Below are 17,541 nucleotides of genomic sequence, written 5' to 3' on the forward strand. Positions count from 1 at the left end.
CTTCCATATCATCATGCTGATCAATCCATAGACTGGTGAGATGTACTGAAGCAGTACTCACCCAGGGCGGGACATAGAAATCCCTGACCGCAACACTGAAGCTCCAAACCGGGCCTCCGCCCGAGCAGCCACAGTCAAGCGGTAATGTCTGCAGAAGGTATGAGCCGATGCCCAAGTTGCCGCCTTACAAATCTCTTCCAAGGAGACTGACCCGGCCTCTGCCATCGAGGCCGCCTGAGCTCTACTGGAGTGAGCCTTCAGGCGGATAGGCGGCACCTTCCCCCCAGCCACATAAGCCGCTGCAATGGCTTCCTTGACCCATCTTGCCACTGTAGGCTTAGCAGCCTGCAGACCCTTACGAGGACCTGCAAACAGGACAAACAGATGATCCGACTTCCGGAAATCATTGGTCACTTCCAAGTATATGATGATGACTCTTCTCACATCTAGATATTTGAGAGCAGAGTACTCCTCTGGGTAGTCCTCCCTACGAAAGGATGGGAGACAAAGCTGCTGATTCACATGGAAGCGAGAAACAATCTTGGGCAGGAAGGAAAGCACAGTGCGAATAGAAACTCCTGCATCAGTGAACTGCAGAAAGGGCTCTCGACATGATAGCGCCTGGAGCTCGGAAACTCTTCTGGCTGAAGTGTTAGCCACCAAAAAGACTGCTTTCAACGTCAGGTCTTTCAGAGATGCCCTCGACAAGGGTTCAAAAGGCGGCTTCTGCAAGGCTCTTAGCACCAGATTGAGATTCCACGCAGGTACCACTGAGTGCAGAGGAGGGCGCAGGTGATTAACTCCCTTGAGAAAGCGCACCACATCTGGCTGCGAAGCCAGGGAAGCACCCTTCAGGCGGCCCCTGAAGCAGGCCAGAGCCGCTACCTGGACTTTAAGGGAACTGAGCGACAGGCCTTTCTCCAGACCTTCTTGCAGAAACGCCAACACTGAAGAAATTGGAGCAGTGAAGGGAGAAAGGGAACCTGCCTCACACCACGATGCAGAAGTACGCCAAACCCTGGCGTAAGCAGTAGAAGTAGAGCGCTTCCTCGCTCTCAGCATAGTGGCGATGACCTTGTCTGAGAAGCCCTTCTTCCTCAGACGCTGCCGCTCAATAGCCAGGCCGTAAGACCAAAGGGGGAGGGATCCTCCATCACCACGGGACCCTGATGCAACAGGCCCTGCTCCGCTGGCAGCAGCAGAGGGCCGTCCACTGAGAGCCTGATCAAGTCCGCATACCAGGGACGTCTGGGCCAGTCTGGACCCACCAGGATTACCCGGCCCAGATGCTTTGCCACCCGGTCTAGCACCCTGCCCAACATGGGCCAGGGCGGGAACACATAGAGAAGCTCCTGAGTCAGCCACTGTTGGAGAAGAGCATCTACTCCCTGAGACCGAGGGTCCCGTCCTCTGCTGAAAAAGCGCAGCACTTGGCAATTGGCCGATGACGCCATCAGATCTAGGCTCAGCTGGCTCCAGCGCTTCGTGATGTCCAAGAACGCCTGAGCCGATATCTGCCACTCTCCTGGATCCAAGGTATGGCGACTGAGAAAGTCCGCCTTGACATTCATGACTCCCGCAATGTGGGCCGCCGACAGCTGTTCCAGGTTCGCTTCCGCCCACTGGCATAGATTCATGGCCTCCTTGGCTAGAGGGGCGCTCTTGGTACCTCCCTGGCGATTGACATAGGCCACAGCCGTGGCATTGTCCGACAGGACCCATACTGGCTTCAACGCCAGTACCAGGAGAAACTCCACAAGCGCCAACCGAATGGCTCCGAGTTCCAGGAGTTTGATAGACCACTTTGCCTCTGCAGGAGACCAGAGCCCCTGCGCTGTCCTTCCCAAGCAGTGGGCTCCCCAGCCCGTCAAAGAGGCGTCCGTCGTGACGACAACCCATTCCGGGGTCAAAAGAGGCATCCCTGCAGACAACTTGTCTGTCCTCAGCCACCAGCTCAGCGCCTTCCGCACCGCTAGGTCCAAGGGAAGGCGCACAGCGTAATCCTCCGACACTGGAGTCCAGCGCTGCAGCAGAGAGAGTTGTAGTGGTCTCATATGAGCCCTGGCCCAGGGCACTACTTCCATCGTGGCCGTCATAGAGCCCAACAGCTGCACATAGTCCCAAGCCCGAAGAGGAGAGGCTACTAGGAACTGGTCCACCTGAGCCTGAAGCTTGACAATTCGATTGTCCGGCAGGAACACTCTGCCCACTTGGGTGTCGAAACGAACTCCCAGATATTCCAGGGACTGAGTCTGGCGCAGCTGGCTTTTTTCCCAGTTGACGATCCACCCCAGGGAGCTCAAAAGAGCAATCACCCGGTCTGAAGCTCTGCCGCACTCTGCATAAGAGGGGGCTCGGATCAACCAGTCGTCCAGATAAGGATGGACTTGTACTCCTTCCTTTCGTAGGAAGGCCGCGATGACCACCATTACTTTGGAGAAGGTCCGCGGAGCAGTAGCCAACCCGAACGGGAGGGCTTTGAACTGGAAGTGTCGGCCCAGGACTGCAAAACGCAGAAAGCTTTGATGAGGAGGCCAGATGGGAATATGCAGGTAAGCTTCCTTGATGTCCAAGGATGCCAGGAACTCCCCTGCTTTCACTGCCGCTATAACAGAGCGGAGAGTCTCCATTCGGAAGTGCCGAACTTTCAAGGCCCGATTGACCCCTTTGAGGTCGAGGATAGGCCGTACAGAACCTCCTTTCTTTGGTACCACAAAGTAAATGGAGTAACGTCCCTTGCCAAGCTGATCTTCTGGTACCGGAACGACCGCACCCAGACGGATCAGATTGTCCAAAGTCTGCTGCACTGCCACAGCTTTGACCGGAGACTTGCAGGGAGAGTGCACAAACCCGTCTCTTAAGGGTCGGCAGAACTCTAGCTTGTAGCAGTCTCTGATCACTTCCAGCACCCAAGCATCTGAAGTTACCCTGGTCCACTCGCCCAGAAACGAGGACAGGCGTCCTCCAATCTGCACTGGGCCATGGACCAGGGCCCCGTCATTGGGTACGAGACCCAGGGGGAGGACCGGAGGACGCACCTCCGGGACGGCCGTCTCTGCGAAAGGAATGCTGCTTGGGGGAGAAGTTCCTCTTGAAGGAAGAGGGGGCAGAGGAGCCCGACTTGCCCGGGCGATACCGACGGGCTTCCTGAAACCGTCCTTTGGAGGAACCGGGGCGAGCACCATTGGCCCGAGCCCTGACCTCTGGTAACCTCTTGCCCTTAGACATGCCGAGATCGGTCACAATTTTGTCCAGCTCGACCCCAAAAAGCAGCTTGCCTTTAAAAGGCAACTTAGCCAGGCGAGACTTAGAGGCGTGGTCAGCAGTCCAATGCTTCAGCCAAAGCCACCGCCGCGCAGAGACTGTCTGAGCCATACCTTTAACTGAGGCTCTCAAGACATCATACAGCAAGTCTGCCAAATAAGCTAAGCCCGATTCCAGGGCCGGCCAATCAGCCCTCAAGGAAGGATCCGAGGGGGAAGCCCGCTGCACAATCGTCACGCACGCCCTGGCCACATAGGAGCCGCAAACTGAGGTCTGCAAACTTAAAGCAGCCGCCTCGAAGAACGACCTTAAGGCCGCCTCCAATCTTCTGTCTTGGGCGTCCTTTAGGGCCGTGCCACCTTCCACCAGCAACGCCATTTTCTTAGTCACCGCAGTGATTAAAGAATCCACGGTAGGCCAAAGAAAGGCCTCCCGTTCACCTTCAGGCAGAGGATAGAGGCAGGACATAGCCCTAGCCACTTTGAGGCTCGCTTCTGGGACATCCCATTGAGCCGAAATCAAGGTGTGCATGGCCTCATGCACGTGGAAGGTTCTAGGCGGGCGCTTCGTCCCCAGCATAATGGCAGAGCCAACAGAAGCTGAGGGAGAGACGTCCTCCGGAGAGGAAATCTTCAAATGCTCATGGCCTGCACTAACAGGTTGGGCAAATCCTCTGAACGAAAGATCCGCGCTGCAGAGGGGTCATCCGCTCCATCCGAGCGGGAATCCGTCTCCTTCAAGGAATCCCCAAAGGACCGTTGGGAGAACTCAGATACACTGCCCTCATCTACATCAGAGGAGACAGAGTCCTCTAGGGCCTGGAAATCCACCCGAGGGCGTTTGCTTCCAGAGGCCTCAACCCCTTTATCAGACAGGGGGGCATGGGCAGCATTTTGCATAAGAAAAGCCTGATGCAGCAGCAAAATGAACTCAGGGGAGAATCCCCCCGAACTGTGCACTTCTGCAGCTTGGGCCACGGCCCTAGCCGCACTCTCAACCGGCGCTCGCAAGAGCGGGGGAGAAACGTGCTACGCATACAAAATGGCGTCTGGCGCTAAACTCCAAGAAGGAGCCGCGAGGGAAGAACAGCGCTTAACTTTGGCCGCTTTCTTACCGTCGTCCGAATCAAGGTCGACCATAGTATTAACGTCTCCCAGCTCGAGGGCAGCCCAAGAAGAAGCCGTCCGAGCAGAGTGGCCGGCCAACATGGAGTGGGCGAGCAGCGGGGGATGGGCGCTTATGGCGGGAAAAACCACCGCACCGGAGGAAGAACCGGGACACTGACCGGACTCCATACTGATGCTCAACAAAGGCGATTCAGGCTTTGAAACCCCCGCATCCCCGCTAGACGCACACACGCGGTCCGGGAAGCGAATCTTCATGCCTTCGCCCTCCGACGCCATAAGCCACGTGGAGACCGAACGGGGAACCCCCCCTGCCCGCTATAAAAATGTAAAATTACCTGCTTCTCGCTCCAAGCTGTAACGAACTGGTGTCCCAGTGAGCAGCTGCAATGAACGTTGAAATAAACGCCCGTAAAGGACGTCCAATTTTATTTTTTTTTAAATGGAGCCAGCGGGAGGGGGGAGAAAAGGAGGGACCTGGCACCACCAGGTTTGCACTTGCTCAAGAAGAGCCCTCAACCCCAGGTACGCAACAAAACCTAAAAATTAGGCTTGGAGACCTAGCCAGAGCTGCTGCTGTGTGTGACCACCACCTGCTGAGATAGAGAACATACTGGGGAGTTTCCGGCAGCACATGACCACATATAGGGAGGCAAAAGGATTGCTCTTTATCTCCACCTGCTGGTAGATGGACACAACCCACCAGTCTATGGATTGATCAGCATGATGATATGGAATGTTGCCCAGTTCCTAACAAATCTAAAACCCTCCTCCCTGCACCATCGTCTCATTCACGCATTGAGACTCTGGAGCTCTGTCTGTCTCTTGGGCCCTGCGCGTGGAACAGGTAGCATTTCAGAAAAGGCTACCCTAGAGGATCTGGATTTGAGCTTTCTACCTAAGAGCCTAAATTTGGCTTCCAGAACCTCTCTCCCACATTTTCCTATGTCATTGATACCCACATGTACCAAGACAGCCGACCCCTCTCCAGCACTATCTAAAATCCTATCTAGGTGACGCGTGAGGTCCGCCACCTTCGCACCCAGTAGGCAAGTCACCAGGCGATCCTCACGTCCACCAGCCACCCAGCTATCTATATGCCTAATGATCGAATCACCAACTACAACAGCTGTCCTAACCTTTCCCTCCCGGGCAGCACTTGGGAGACATATCCTCGGTGCAAGAGGATAGTACATCCCCTGGTGGGCAGGTCTTGGCTACAGGAGTACTTCCTACTTCACCAGGGTGATGCTCTGCTTCTAGGAAACCTCCCTCCTCCAAGGTAACACAAGGGCTACCAGACTGGAGGTGGGACTTTTCTACAACATCCCTGTAGGTCTCCTCTATGTACCTCTCTGTCTCCCTCAGCTTCACCAAGTCTGCTACTCTAGCCTCAAGAGAACAGATACGTTACCTGAGAACTAGGAGCTCTTTGCATCGGGCACACACATATGACATCTCACCAACTGGGAGATAATCATACATGGGACACTCAATGCAAAAGACTGGATAGCACCCCTCTCACTGCTGGACTGCTGACTCCATCTTAGTGTTTTTGAGTTTTTCAATAATTTAAAACTTGCTACAGTATTAAGGATATTAGCCTAATATCAAAGTGTCTATTAGCTTATATAGTATATTGTATGATTTAGTTAGTGTTTCCTTCTTAGATGGTAATGAAATGTATTTAAAACTCTGTAAGAGCAAACACAACCCAGGCAAAAACAAAGGTAAAATTATGTATCATACCTGATAATTTTCTTTCCATTAATCATAGCTGATCAATCCATAGACTGGTGGGTTGTGTCCATCTACCAGCAGGTGGAGATAGAGAGCAAACTTTTGCCTCCCTATATGTGGTCATGTGCTGCCGGAAACTCCTCAGTATGTCGATATCAAAGCTCCATCCGCAGGACTCAGCACTTAGAGAATTACACCCACAAAGGGACACTCTGCCCAGCTCACCACCGCCGAAACGGGGGAGGGGAATTAACCCAGCTCATCCCCACACAAGTGGGGGAGGGGAATCCGTCCAGCTCATCCCCGCGGAGCGGGGGAGGGACACCACCCCGCCGATGCGGGGGGATCTGGCTTATCCTGCAACCGCGGGAGGAGCTGACTGACCCTAACACCGCCGAAGCGGGAGGGGTACAAAGCTGCCCTACAGCCGCAAGAAGCGGGAGGGAGTGCCGGCATAATTTAAGTCTCAATCCAGCCCCGTAAAACGGAGGGGAGAGGAATGCAGCAGCTCACTGTAACACAAACTCGTCTCAACTCTTGAAGAATCCAATTGAAAAAACTTGAACACGAAGTCCTCCTGAAGGAACTGAAGACTAAACTTGAACCTAAAATTCAACCAGAATATAAACAGTACAGATATCTGGGAGGGGCTATGGATTGATCAGCTATGATTAATGGAAAGAAAATTATCAGGTATGATACATAATTTTACCTTCCATATCATCATGCTGATCAATCCATAGACTGGTGGGATGTACCGAAGCAGTACTCACCCAGGGCGGGACATTGAAATCCCTGACCTCAACACTGAAGCTCCAAACCGGGCCTCCGCCCGAGCAGCCACAGTCAAGAGGTAATGCTTGGAGAATGTATGGGCCGATGCCCAAGTTGCCACCTTGCATATCTCTGCCAAGGAGACGGACCCGGCCTCTGCTAACGAGGCTGCCTGAGCTCTAGTGGAGTGAGCCTTCAGCTGGATAGGCGGCACCTTCCCCGCGGCCACATAAGCCGCTGCAATGGCTTCCTTGACCCATCTTGCCACTGTAGGCTTAGCAGCCTGCAGACCCTTACGAGGACCTGCAAACAGGACAAACAGATGATCCGATTTCCGGAAATCATTGGTCACTTCCAAGTATCTGATGATAACTCGTCTCACATCCAGATATTTGAAAGCAGAGAATTCCTCTGGGTAGTCCTCCCTACGAAAGGAAGGGAGACAGAGCTGCTGATTCACATGGAAGCGAGAAACAATCTTGGGCAGGAAGGAAGGCACTGTGCGAATAGTCACTCCTGCCTCAGTGAACTGCAGAAAAGGCTCTCGACATGAGAGTGCCTGGAGCTCGGAAACTTCTGGCTGAAGTGATAGCCACCAAAAAGACTGCTTTCAACGTCAGGTCTTTCAGAGATGCCCTCGACAAGGGTTGAAAAGGCGGCTTCTGCAAGGCTCTTAGCACCAGGTTGAGATTCCACGCAGGCACCACTGAGTGCAGAGGAGGGCGCAGGTGATTAACTCCCTTGAGGAAACGCACCACATCTGGCTGCGAAGCTAGGGAAGCACCCTTCAGGCGGCCCCTGAAGCAAGCCAGGGCCGCTACCTGGACTTTCAGGGAACTGAGCGACAGGCCTTTCTCCAGACCTTCTTGCAGGAACGCCAGCACTGAAGAAATTGGAGCAGTAAATGGAGAAAGTGAACCTGCTTCACACCACGCTGCAAAGGTACGCCAAACCCTGGCGTAAGCAGTAGAAGTAGAGCGCTACCTCGCTCTCAGCAGAGTGGCGATGACCTTGTCTGAGAAGCCCTTCTTCCTCAGACTCTGCCGCTCAATAGCCAGGCCGAAAGACCAAAGGGGGAGGGACCCTCCGTCACTACGGGACCCTGATGTAACAGGCCCTGCTCCACTGGCAGTCGCAGAGGATCGTCCACTGAGAGCCTGATCAAGTCCGCATACCAGGGACGTCTGGGCCAATCCGGACCCACCAGGATTATCCGGCCCGGATGCTTTGCCACCCGGTCTAGCACCCTGCCCAACATGGGCCAGGGCGGGAACACATAGAGAATCTCTTGTGTCGGCCACTGTTGGAGAAGAGCATCTCTCCCAGGGATCGAGGGTCCCGTCCTCTGCTGAAAAAGCGCGGCAGTTGGCAATTGGCCGATGACGCCATCAGATCTAGGCTCGGCTGGCCCCAGCGCTTCGTGATGTCCAAGAACGCCTGAGCAGATAGCTGCCACTCTCCGGGCTCCAAGGTATGGCGACTGAGAAAGTCCGCCTTGACATTCATGACTCCCGCAATGTGGGCCACTGACAGCTGTTCCAGGTTCGCTTCCGCCCACTGGCATAGATTCATGGCCTCCTTGGCTAGAGGGGCGCTCTTGGTACCTCCCTGGCGGTTGACATAGGCCACAGCCGTGGCATTGTCCGACAGGACCTGTACAGGCTTCAACGCCAGTACCGGGATGAACTCCAAAAGCGCCAACCGAATGGCTCTGAGTTCCAGGAGGTTGATAGACCACTATGCCTCTGCAGGAGACCAGAGCCCCTGCGCTGTCCTTCCCAAGCAGTGGGCTCCCCAGCCCGACAAAGAGGCGTCCGTCGTGACGACAATCCACTCCGGGGTCACCAGAGGCATTCCTGCAGACAACTTGTCTGTCTGCGTCCACCAGCTCAGCGCCTTGCGCACTGCTGAGTCCAAGGGAAGGCGCACAGCATAATCCTCCGACATCGGAGTCCAGCGCTGCAGCAGAGAGTGTTGTAGTGGTCTCATATGAGCCCTGGCCCAGGGCACTACTTCCATCGTGGCCGTCATAGCCCAACAGCTGCACATAGTCCCAAGCCCGAAGAGGAGAGGCTACTAGGAACTGGTCCATCTGAGCCTGAAGCTTGACAATCCGATTGTCTGGCAGGAACACTCTGCCCACTTGGGTGTCGAATCGAACTCCCAGATACTCCAGGGACTGAGTTGGGCGCAGCTGGCTTTTCTCCCAGTTGATGATCCACCCCAGGGAGCTCAAAAGAGCAAGCACCCGGTTCACAGCTTTGCCGCACTCTGCATAAGAGGGGGCTCGGATCAACCAGTCGTCCAGATAAGGATGGACTTGTACTCCTTCCTTCCTCAGGAAGGCCGCGATGACCACCATTACTTTGGAGAAGGTCCGCGGAGCAGTAGCCAACCCGAACGGGAGGGCTCTGAACTGGAAGTGTCGGCCCAGTACTGCAAAACGCAGAAAGCGTTGATGAGGAGGCCAGATGGGAATATGCAAGTCCGCTTCCTTGATGTCCAAGGATGCCAGGAACTCTCCTGCCTTCACTGCCGCTATAACAGAGCGGAGGGTCTCCATGCGAAAGTGCCTGATTGACCCCTTTGAGGTCGAGGATAGGCCGTACAGAACCTCCTTTCTTTGGTACCACAAAGTAAATGGAGTAAAGTCCCTTGCCAAGCTGATTTTCTGGCACCGGAACGACTGAACCCAGGCGGATCAGATTGTCCAAGGTCTGCTGCACTGCCACAGCTTTGACCGGAGACTTGCAGGGAGAGAGTACAAACCCGTCTCTTAAGGGTCGGCAGAACTCTAGCTTGTAGCCGTCTCTGATGACTTCCAGCACCCAAGCGTCTGAAGTTATTGTGGTCCACTCGTCCAGAAACGAGGACAGCCGTCCTCCAATCTGCACTGGGGCGTGGACCAAGGCCCCGTCATTGGGTACAAGACCCTAGGGGAGGACCGGAGGGAGCACCTCCGGGACGGCGGTCTCTGCGAAAGGAATGCTGCTTGGGGGAGAAGTTCCTCTTGAAGGAAGAGGGGGCAGAGGAGCCCGACCTGCCCGGGCGGTACCGACGGTCTTCCTGAAACCGTCCTATGGAGGTACCGGGGCGAGCACTAGCCCGAGCCCTGACCTCTGGTAACTTCTTGCCCTTAGACGTGCCGAAATCGGTCACGATTTTGTCCAGCTCGACCCCAAAGAGCAGCTTGCCTTTAAAAGGCAATCTAGCCAGGCGGGATTTAGAGGCGTGGTCAGCAGACCTATGCTTCAGCCAAAGCCACCGCCGCGCAGAGATTGTCTGAGCCATGCCTTTAGCTGAGGCCCTCAAGACATCATACAGCAAGTCTGCCAAATAGACTAAGCCCAATTCCAGGGCGGGCCAATCAGCCCTCAAGGAATGATCCGAGGGGGAAGCCCGCTGCACCATAGTCAGGCACGCCCTGGCCACATAGGAGCCGCAAACTGAGGCCTGCAAACTTAAAGCAGCCGCCTCAAAGGACGACCTTAAGGCCGCCTCCAATCTTCTGTCTTGGGCGTCCTTTAGGGCCGTGCCACCTTCAACCGGCAACGCCGTTTTCTTAGTCACCGCAGTGATTAAAGAAACCACGGTAGGCCACAGATAGGCCTCACGTTCACTTTCAGGCAAAGGATAGAGGCGGGACATAGCCCTAGCCACTTTAAGGCTCGCTTCCGGGACATCCCATTGAGCCGAAATTAAGGTGTGCATGGCCTCATGCACGTGGAAGGTTCTATGCGGGCGCTTCGTCCCCAGCATAATGGCAGAGCCAACAGGGGCTGAGGGAGAGACGTCCTCCGGAGAGGAAATCTTCAAAATGCCCATGGCCTGCATTAGCAGGTTGGGCAAATCCTCTGAGCTAAAGAGCCGCGCTGCAGAGGGGTCATCCGCTCCATCCGAGCGGGGATCCGTCTCCTCCAAGGAATCCGCAAAGGACCGTTGGGAGAACTCAGATACGCTGCCCTCATCTATATCGGAGGAGACAAAGTCCTCCAAGGCCTGGGAATCAACCCGAGGGCGTTTACCTCCGGGGGCCTCAACCTCTTTACCAGACGAGGGAGCAGGGGCAGCGTTTGCATAAGGAAGGCCTGATGCAGCAGCAAAACAAACTCGGGGGAGAAACACCCCAGACTGTGCACTTCCGCAGCCTGGGCTACAGCCCTAGACGCACCCTCAACCGGCGGGGGAGAGACATGCTGCGCATCCAAGATGGCGTCCGGCGCGACACTCCGCGAAGGAGCCGCGCGGGAAGAATGGCGCTTAACTTTAGCCGCTTTTGTGCCGTCGCCCAAATTAAGGGCGTTCATGGCATCAATGTCTCCCACCTCAAGGGCGGCCCAAGAAGAAGCCGTCCGAGCCGCGTGGCCGGCCAATATGGCGGAGGCGAGCCGCGGGGGATGGGCGTTTATGGCGGGAAAAAACGCCACACCGGAGGAAGGACCGGGACACTCATCGGTCACGAAACTGTCACCCAACAAGGGCGATCAGACTTTAAGACCCCCGCATCCCCTCAGAAGCGCACACGAGATCCGGGGAGCGACTCTTCGCGCCCTCGCCCTCCGACGCCATAGGCCACGTGGAGACCAATCGGGGAACCCCCTGCCCGCTATAAAAGGTAAAAAATTACCTGCTTTCCGCTCCGAGCTGTAACGACCTGGTGTCCCAGTGAGTAGCTGCAATTAAACGTTTACATAAACGTCGAAATAAACGCCTTTAAGAACGTTCAAAAATATATATATTTTTTTTTAAACGGAGCCAGCGGGAGGGGGGAGAAAAGGAGGGACCTGGCGCCACCAGGTTTGCACTTGCTCAAGAAGAGCCCTCAACCCCAGGCACTCAACAAAACCTAAAAATTAGGCTTGGAGGTCTAGCCAGAGCTGCTGCTGTGTGTGACCACCACCTGCTGAGATATAGAACATACTGAGGAGTTTCCGGCAGCACATGACCACATATAGGGAGGCAAAAGTTTGCTCTCTATCTCCACCTGCTGGTAGATGGACACAACCCACCAGTCTATGGATTGATCAGCATGATGATATGGAAAAATGAATTATATTTAAAAAAAAATCCTGGTGCAAGAGGTTTTGTTGTTGTTCTCTGTTTTAAAACCCTGGCTCCTTAAAATTTGAGCTGACGCCCAAGCCCTGCCCCAGAAAATCTCCATTTGTTTTTTCTTGCAAATGTGATTTCCACTTTTTTCCCTGTCAGCAATTTTTTCGAGGGTCAATATCCACTCTTTTTTGTTCCGTAGAACACTCCCATCTACAAAGATCTAATGAACTGATTGTTCAGAGGATCTGCCAGAATTTCTGATCTCCTTTAAAAGTCTTGGGACAGATTCTATTGGGCCATTGAGCTTCATCAATGTAAATGGTGAAGCAGTTTCCATATTACAATTGGCTGTATTTCTAATTCTTACTTCAGTAAATACAGAAGTATCTTTTCAGCTTTCATAAGAACATAAGACTAGCCATACTGGGTCAGACCAATGGTCCATCTAGTCCAGTATCCTGTTTCCAACAGTGGCCAATCCAGGTCGCAAGTACCTGGCAGAAACCCAAACTGTAGCAACATCCTATGCTACCAATCCCAGAACAAGTGGCAGCTTCACCATTTTTATCTCAATAACAGACTATGGACTTTTCATCCAGGAACTTGTCTAAACCTTTTCCTCTGGTGACGAATTACTATTCACTGATTGTTATTTTAAAAGTATTTCCATGTGTGTCCCCTAGTCATTGTACTTCTTGAAGGAGTTTAAAAAAAAATTGATTCACTCAGGAGTTTGTAGACCTCAATCCTTCTCAGCCATCTCTTTTCCAAGCTAAAAAGCCCTAACCTCTTCAGCCTTTCCTCATGTACAGGGGTTCCATCACCATCATTTTGGTTGCTCTTCTTAGAACCTTTTCTAATTCCACTATATCTTTTTTGAGATATGGCGACCAGAATTGCATGCAGTACTCAAGGTGATGTTGCAATACAGAGGCATTATAGTATTCTTGGTCTTATTTAAAATCCTAGCTCCTTGCCCATTTTTTTTTCCTCCTCATTTTTTAAATCCCAGCTGCACTTATAGCTTTCATCATGATACCTGAAAAAAATCTAGTCACCTTTCCTGGCTTTCATCTCCCACAGATCTTCCAAGATAACCAAGGATCCCTCTCAATTTTTCAAGTAAAAACAGAGGCGTATTTTGAGGGAAAAAAACAAGCTTTAAAAGACAATTTTATACTGAAACTATATAGAGGAGAAGAGGAATAGGGAGTCAGCCTTTATAATATATAGATATTAAGGGATTTTGAATGCATAACAGAACTCAAAATAAAACCTATAAACATCATCTATGGCATTACTCTGGATTAGAATTACATTTTAAACTCACCTCTGTCCTGATTCCATTCATGAGCATCTCCAAGCAAGTTTACATCATATGTATACCCGTCTTTCTGGTCAAAATAATCATCTGTGCTCAACACTGTGCCATCAGGATTCTTGTCAAGCAGAAGACTAGCAACAACAACAAAAAAAGATTTTTAAAACTCCTTTTTCACAAATTTTGAATTAAGCAAACAAGAAAAAGGACTTCAACTACAATTAGACATGGCATCTAAGGGACTTCCTTTAAAAGAACACTTATTTAGTTAGTTCCATCAGTGAACACCCAAAATGAGTTATAATCATAATTTAATTCTAACATTAATTAAAACAAACAAAATATGACAACCAATAATTACAAATAACTCACATCACTCACGCCAACAAAAGTCATCTCTTCAATTCAGCCAACCAACCACCCCAACTAATGCGTAAAGAACATGGCAGCTAAATATTTTCATACAAATTGATGCAATATTATCACCTAAAGTCCAATGTTTCCTGTCTGTTTATAAACCAACATCAAGGTATAATATTTGATCATTACATATAGTTAAGTCTCTGGCACAATGTACTCTTTTTGAAGCTGGTGTCAAAGCATCAAAGTCAAACTAATTGTCTGATGATCTCAACCGTAGAAGATATATGGGCTGAACCTCAAATGCCATGCTCAGCGTGCAGCAACCAAAGATAATTTTAGCCTTAACATGAACAGGTCCAAGATACAAATAAGAGCAGCTACTTTCAAACCACTCTAAAGTCTTAATTCATACAGTAATTTTAGCCCCAAAGGGTCACAACAGATAAGAGTGGTTCCAACCCAGTTTGTGGGGCACACCCAACCAGTCAGGTTTTCAGGGTATCCATAATGAATATGCACATTATAGATTTGCATAAAATAGAGGCAATACATGCAAATTTACATCATGCGTTAACTGGCTGGGTGTGGTCAGGACTGGATTGGGCTACCATAATGGTTCTTAAGTCAGACCTCAGGAAGACACAATAATCGCAACTTTCATCAAAAGCAAAATATGAGCATTAATCTGGTTCCTATAATAAATGACACTAATTTCATTTCCTAATTTTGTTCTATCACAAAACCAAGCACCAAAAAGAATGATTTGATAACCAATAACCAAGCTCAACATCGTTTGCACTGTCACAGGATTCTTCATTATAGTCTGCTATACTAGCTCAGGTATGCAGCGTTGAGTCCCATTTATGTCATTTTCTCCCCAGGTTCACCCTATCATGGAACACTTTAGTCTCTTCAAAGTGGAAAAAAAAAAAAACCTATTTTCTAAATAATTCTTTTAAATTAAATTTCCTTCATATTGATGAAAGCTTTAGAACTAAATATCCATGGCCTTTGACTTTAGGCATCTTAGTATCTCGCTGTCCCTTATAATTTCACTACTGCATTTTTCCCACAATAACACTTCAGTTATGGCCCTCATTTCCCCAGATTTATTTGTATTTGCTATATACATAAACCAGCACTTAAAACATGTATCTTGCATAAACCAAGTCCTCGTTTTACAAAGCCAAGATATACATGCATCAAATCCAAGTGTGTGCAAATGGCAAGAAGGCATGGTCTGGGTGTGTTTTGGCATGGCAAGTTCATAGACATTTATTCCCCATTTCAGAAGGAGATTAAACATGTGTTTCCTAAAAGATTGATGTTGGGAGTAGAGAATGACACGGGGACGGGGACCCAAAGTAACTGCGGGGGTGGGGATGGAGACAGAGCCCGTGGGAACGGGGACAAACTTTGTCCTCGTGTCATTTTCTACTTTGAAGCCTCTTAACAAACTGGACTGTTACTTATGTTTAAGTGATGCAGACGATATTTTGATTTTTTGGAAAAACATGCAAACATGCTGGCCACAACTATCAAAATTTGCATGGGGGATGCTATACATTCTTACTACCAGTACATCTTCTAAGAAGACATCTTCTATTGCAGGAAGGACTGTGGAAGACAGGAGAGCTAGACTGAATCCTGAGATTGTTGATGACTTATTATTCATCCACAGATATAACAGTGCTTCATATGGCATATTTCTCCCCAGCTAGGGCATACAGAGCAGGTTGTATTTTGTACCCCTGGACAAAACAGGGTGAATTAAGATTCCTTGGGGTACTAGAAATCAGCTATTATTGGGGTTGGAAGGGAAGAAGGTGGTGAGGTTATTATAGTTGCGGAAAATAATTTTCTTTCCTTTAGTCGCAGCAGATGAATCCAGGAACTGGTGGGTTATATCCGTCTACCAGCAGGTGGAAATAGAGAACACTAAAAACAGGCATTGACCCTCTGTGTACTGATCCTTCTCCCTTTAGTATAGCACAAATCCCAAAGCAGAGAAAAGAACAGGAACATCACTTAACTCACAATAAAAGAAAACACACTCAACCGGAGTGAACAATACTCATAACCGAGTAACTAATGGCACTGCCTAATCAGATTCTGCTGAAAATGAACACAGACTGCAACAAGGAGGGATCCTGGATTCATCTGCTGCGACTAAAGGAAAGAAAATTATCAGGTATGTCTTAACTTTTTCTTCCTTAGCTTCAGCAGCAGATGAATCCAGAAACTGGTGGGATGTACCCAAGCACTCCCTAAACTGGGCGGGAAGTTGCAGCTTCCTGAGAGAAAACCGCTGCTCCAAAGAGCGCATCTTTCCTTGCTGCAACATCCAAACGATAATGTTTAGCAAAAGACAGGTGCGACGCCCACGTCACCGCCGGACAGATGTCGAGAACAGAAAACAGGCAAGGCTTCACCCAAGAAGAAGCCTGAGCCCGAATGGAATGTGCTTCCAGAGCCTCCAGTGGAGACTTTCCCGACAGAAGGTAAGCTGAGACAATCGCCTCTTTAAGCCAACGCACCACAGTGGCCTTAAGACGCTGGAAAACCCTGTCGGGGCCTGGAAAAAAGGACGAACAAGTGATCAGAACACTGAAACTCATTTGACATCTGTAAGTACTGCAAAAGAATGTGCCAGACATCCAAAATGCACAGGTGCCAGAAGGAATCTGGGCAGTCCTCCTTTTGGAAAACAGTTAGAAAAAGAGGCTGATTCAAATGAAATGCCGACACCACCTTAGGAAGAAACGAAGGCACCGTATGAACTGTAACCCCGGATTCTGAAAACTGTAAGAAAGAATCCCGACACGACAGGGCCTAAAGCTCCGACACCCTACGTGCCGACGCCAGAGCTACCAAAAACACCGCTTTAAGCGTAAGATCTTTTTCTGACGCCTGCCAAAGTGGTTCAAAAGGCGCTGACTGCAAAGCATGTAAAACAAGCTTCAAACTCCAAGTAAGACACAGAAAACACAATGGCGGCCGAAGCTTTAGCACTCCACGCAAAAAAATCGCACCACATCCGGTTGAGCCGCAATCGACACACCCACCACCCGGCCTTGAAAACACACCAGCGCAGCCACCTGCACCCGAAGCGAATTGTAGGCCAGCCCTTTCTGCAAAAAAAGCCAACATCTGGGAAACCTAAGCCCGCATAGGCGACCACGCATGTGTGTCACAGCACACTTGAAAAACACGCAAACTCGAGCATAAGCTGTAGTCGTAGACCGTTTGCGAACCCTCAGCAAAGTAGCTATCACCTCATCCAATTAACCTTTCTTCCTCAACTTCGCTCTCTCAAGAGCCAAGCTGTAAGACCAAAGCAGCAAGGATCTTCCATAGCCACTGGACCCTGATGCAGAAGGTCTGGAAAAAGAGGAAGACGTAACAGATCCTTGACCAGAAGCCGCCTCAAATCCACATACCACGGACGACGTGGCCTGTCCGGAGCCACCAGAATCATTAGACGCGAGTGAAGGGGGATCCGCTGAAGAACTCGACCGATCAATGGCCAGGGGGGAAACACAGAGAAGCGTGGAAGGTGGCCACAATTGAGAGAGGGCATCCAGCCCCACTGACTCTTGCTCTCGTCTTCTGCTAAAGAATTGCATTCCTTTAGCATTGGAACTGGACGCCATGAGATCTATCCCTGGAGTGCCCCACTTGCTGCAAATCTGCTGAAACACTGCCGTAGCCAACTTCCATTCCGTGGGATCGACAGCGTGACGACTGAGAAAGTCGGTGCTTACATTGTCCAGACAGGCGATGTGGGCCGCAGATAACAGAACAAGATGAATCTCTGCCCAAGCCAGAATGACAGCAGCCTCGGCAGACAATGCCCTGCTCTGTGTGCCACCCTGACGATTGATGTAAGCCACCGCTGTCGTA

The 17,541-nt window shown here is 50.8% G+C and overlaps 1 protein-coding gene across 4 annotated transcripts in view; it reads right to left on the reverse strand.

Moving 5' to 3' along the window:
• Window positions 1-17,541, reverse strand: part of LOC115468568 (NEDD4-binding protein 2-like 2) — a 169,153-nt gene that overhangs the window by 134,776 nt on the left and 16,836 nt on the right. For all 4 annotated transcript variants that reach the window (XR_003941889.1, XR_003941890.1, XM_030200369.1 and 1 more), the window contains exon 3: window positions 13,285-13,409. Coding sequence is in view for 2 of the 4 variants with exons in the window: in XM_030200369.1 (XP_030056229.1) it covers window positions 13,285-13,409 (125 nt within the window). In the remaining 2 variants the exon portion in view is untranslated. The remainder of the gene's footprint in view (window positions 1-13,284; window positions 13,410-17,541) is intronic.

Source organism: Microcaecilia unicolor, chromosome 4 (genome assembly GCF_901765095.1).
Source record: "Microcaecilia unicolor chromosome 4, aMicUni1.1, whole genome shotgun sequence".
Classification (NCBI taxonomy): domain Eukaryota; kingdom Metazoa; phylum Chordata; class Amphibia; order Gymnophiona; family Siphonopidae; genus Microcaecilia; species Microcaecilia unicolor.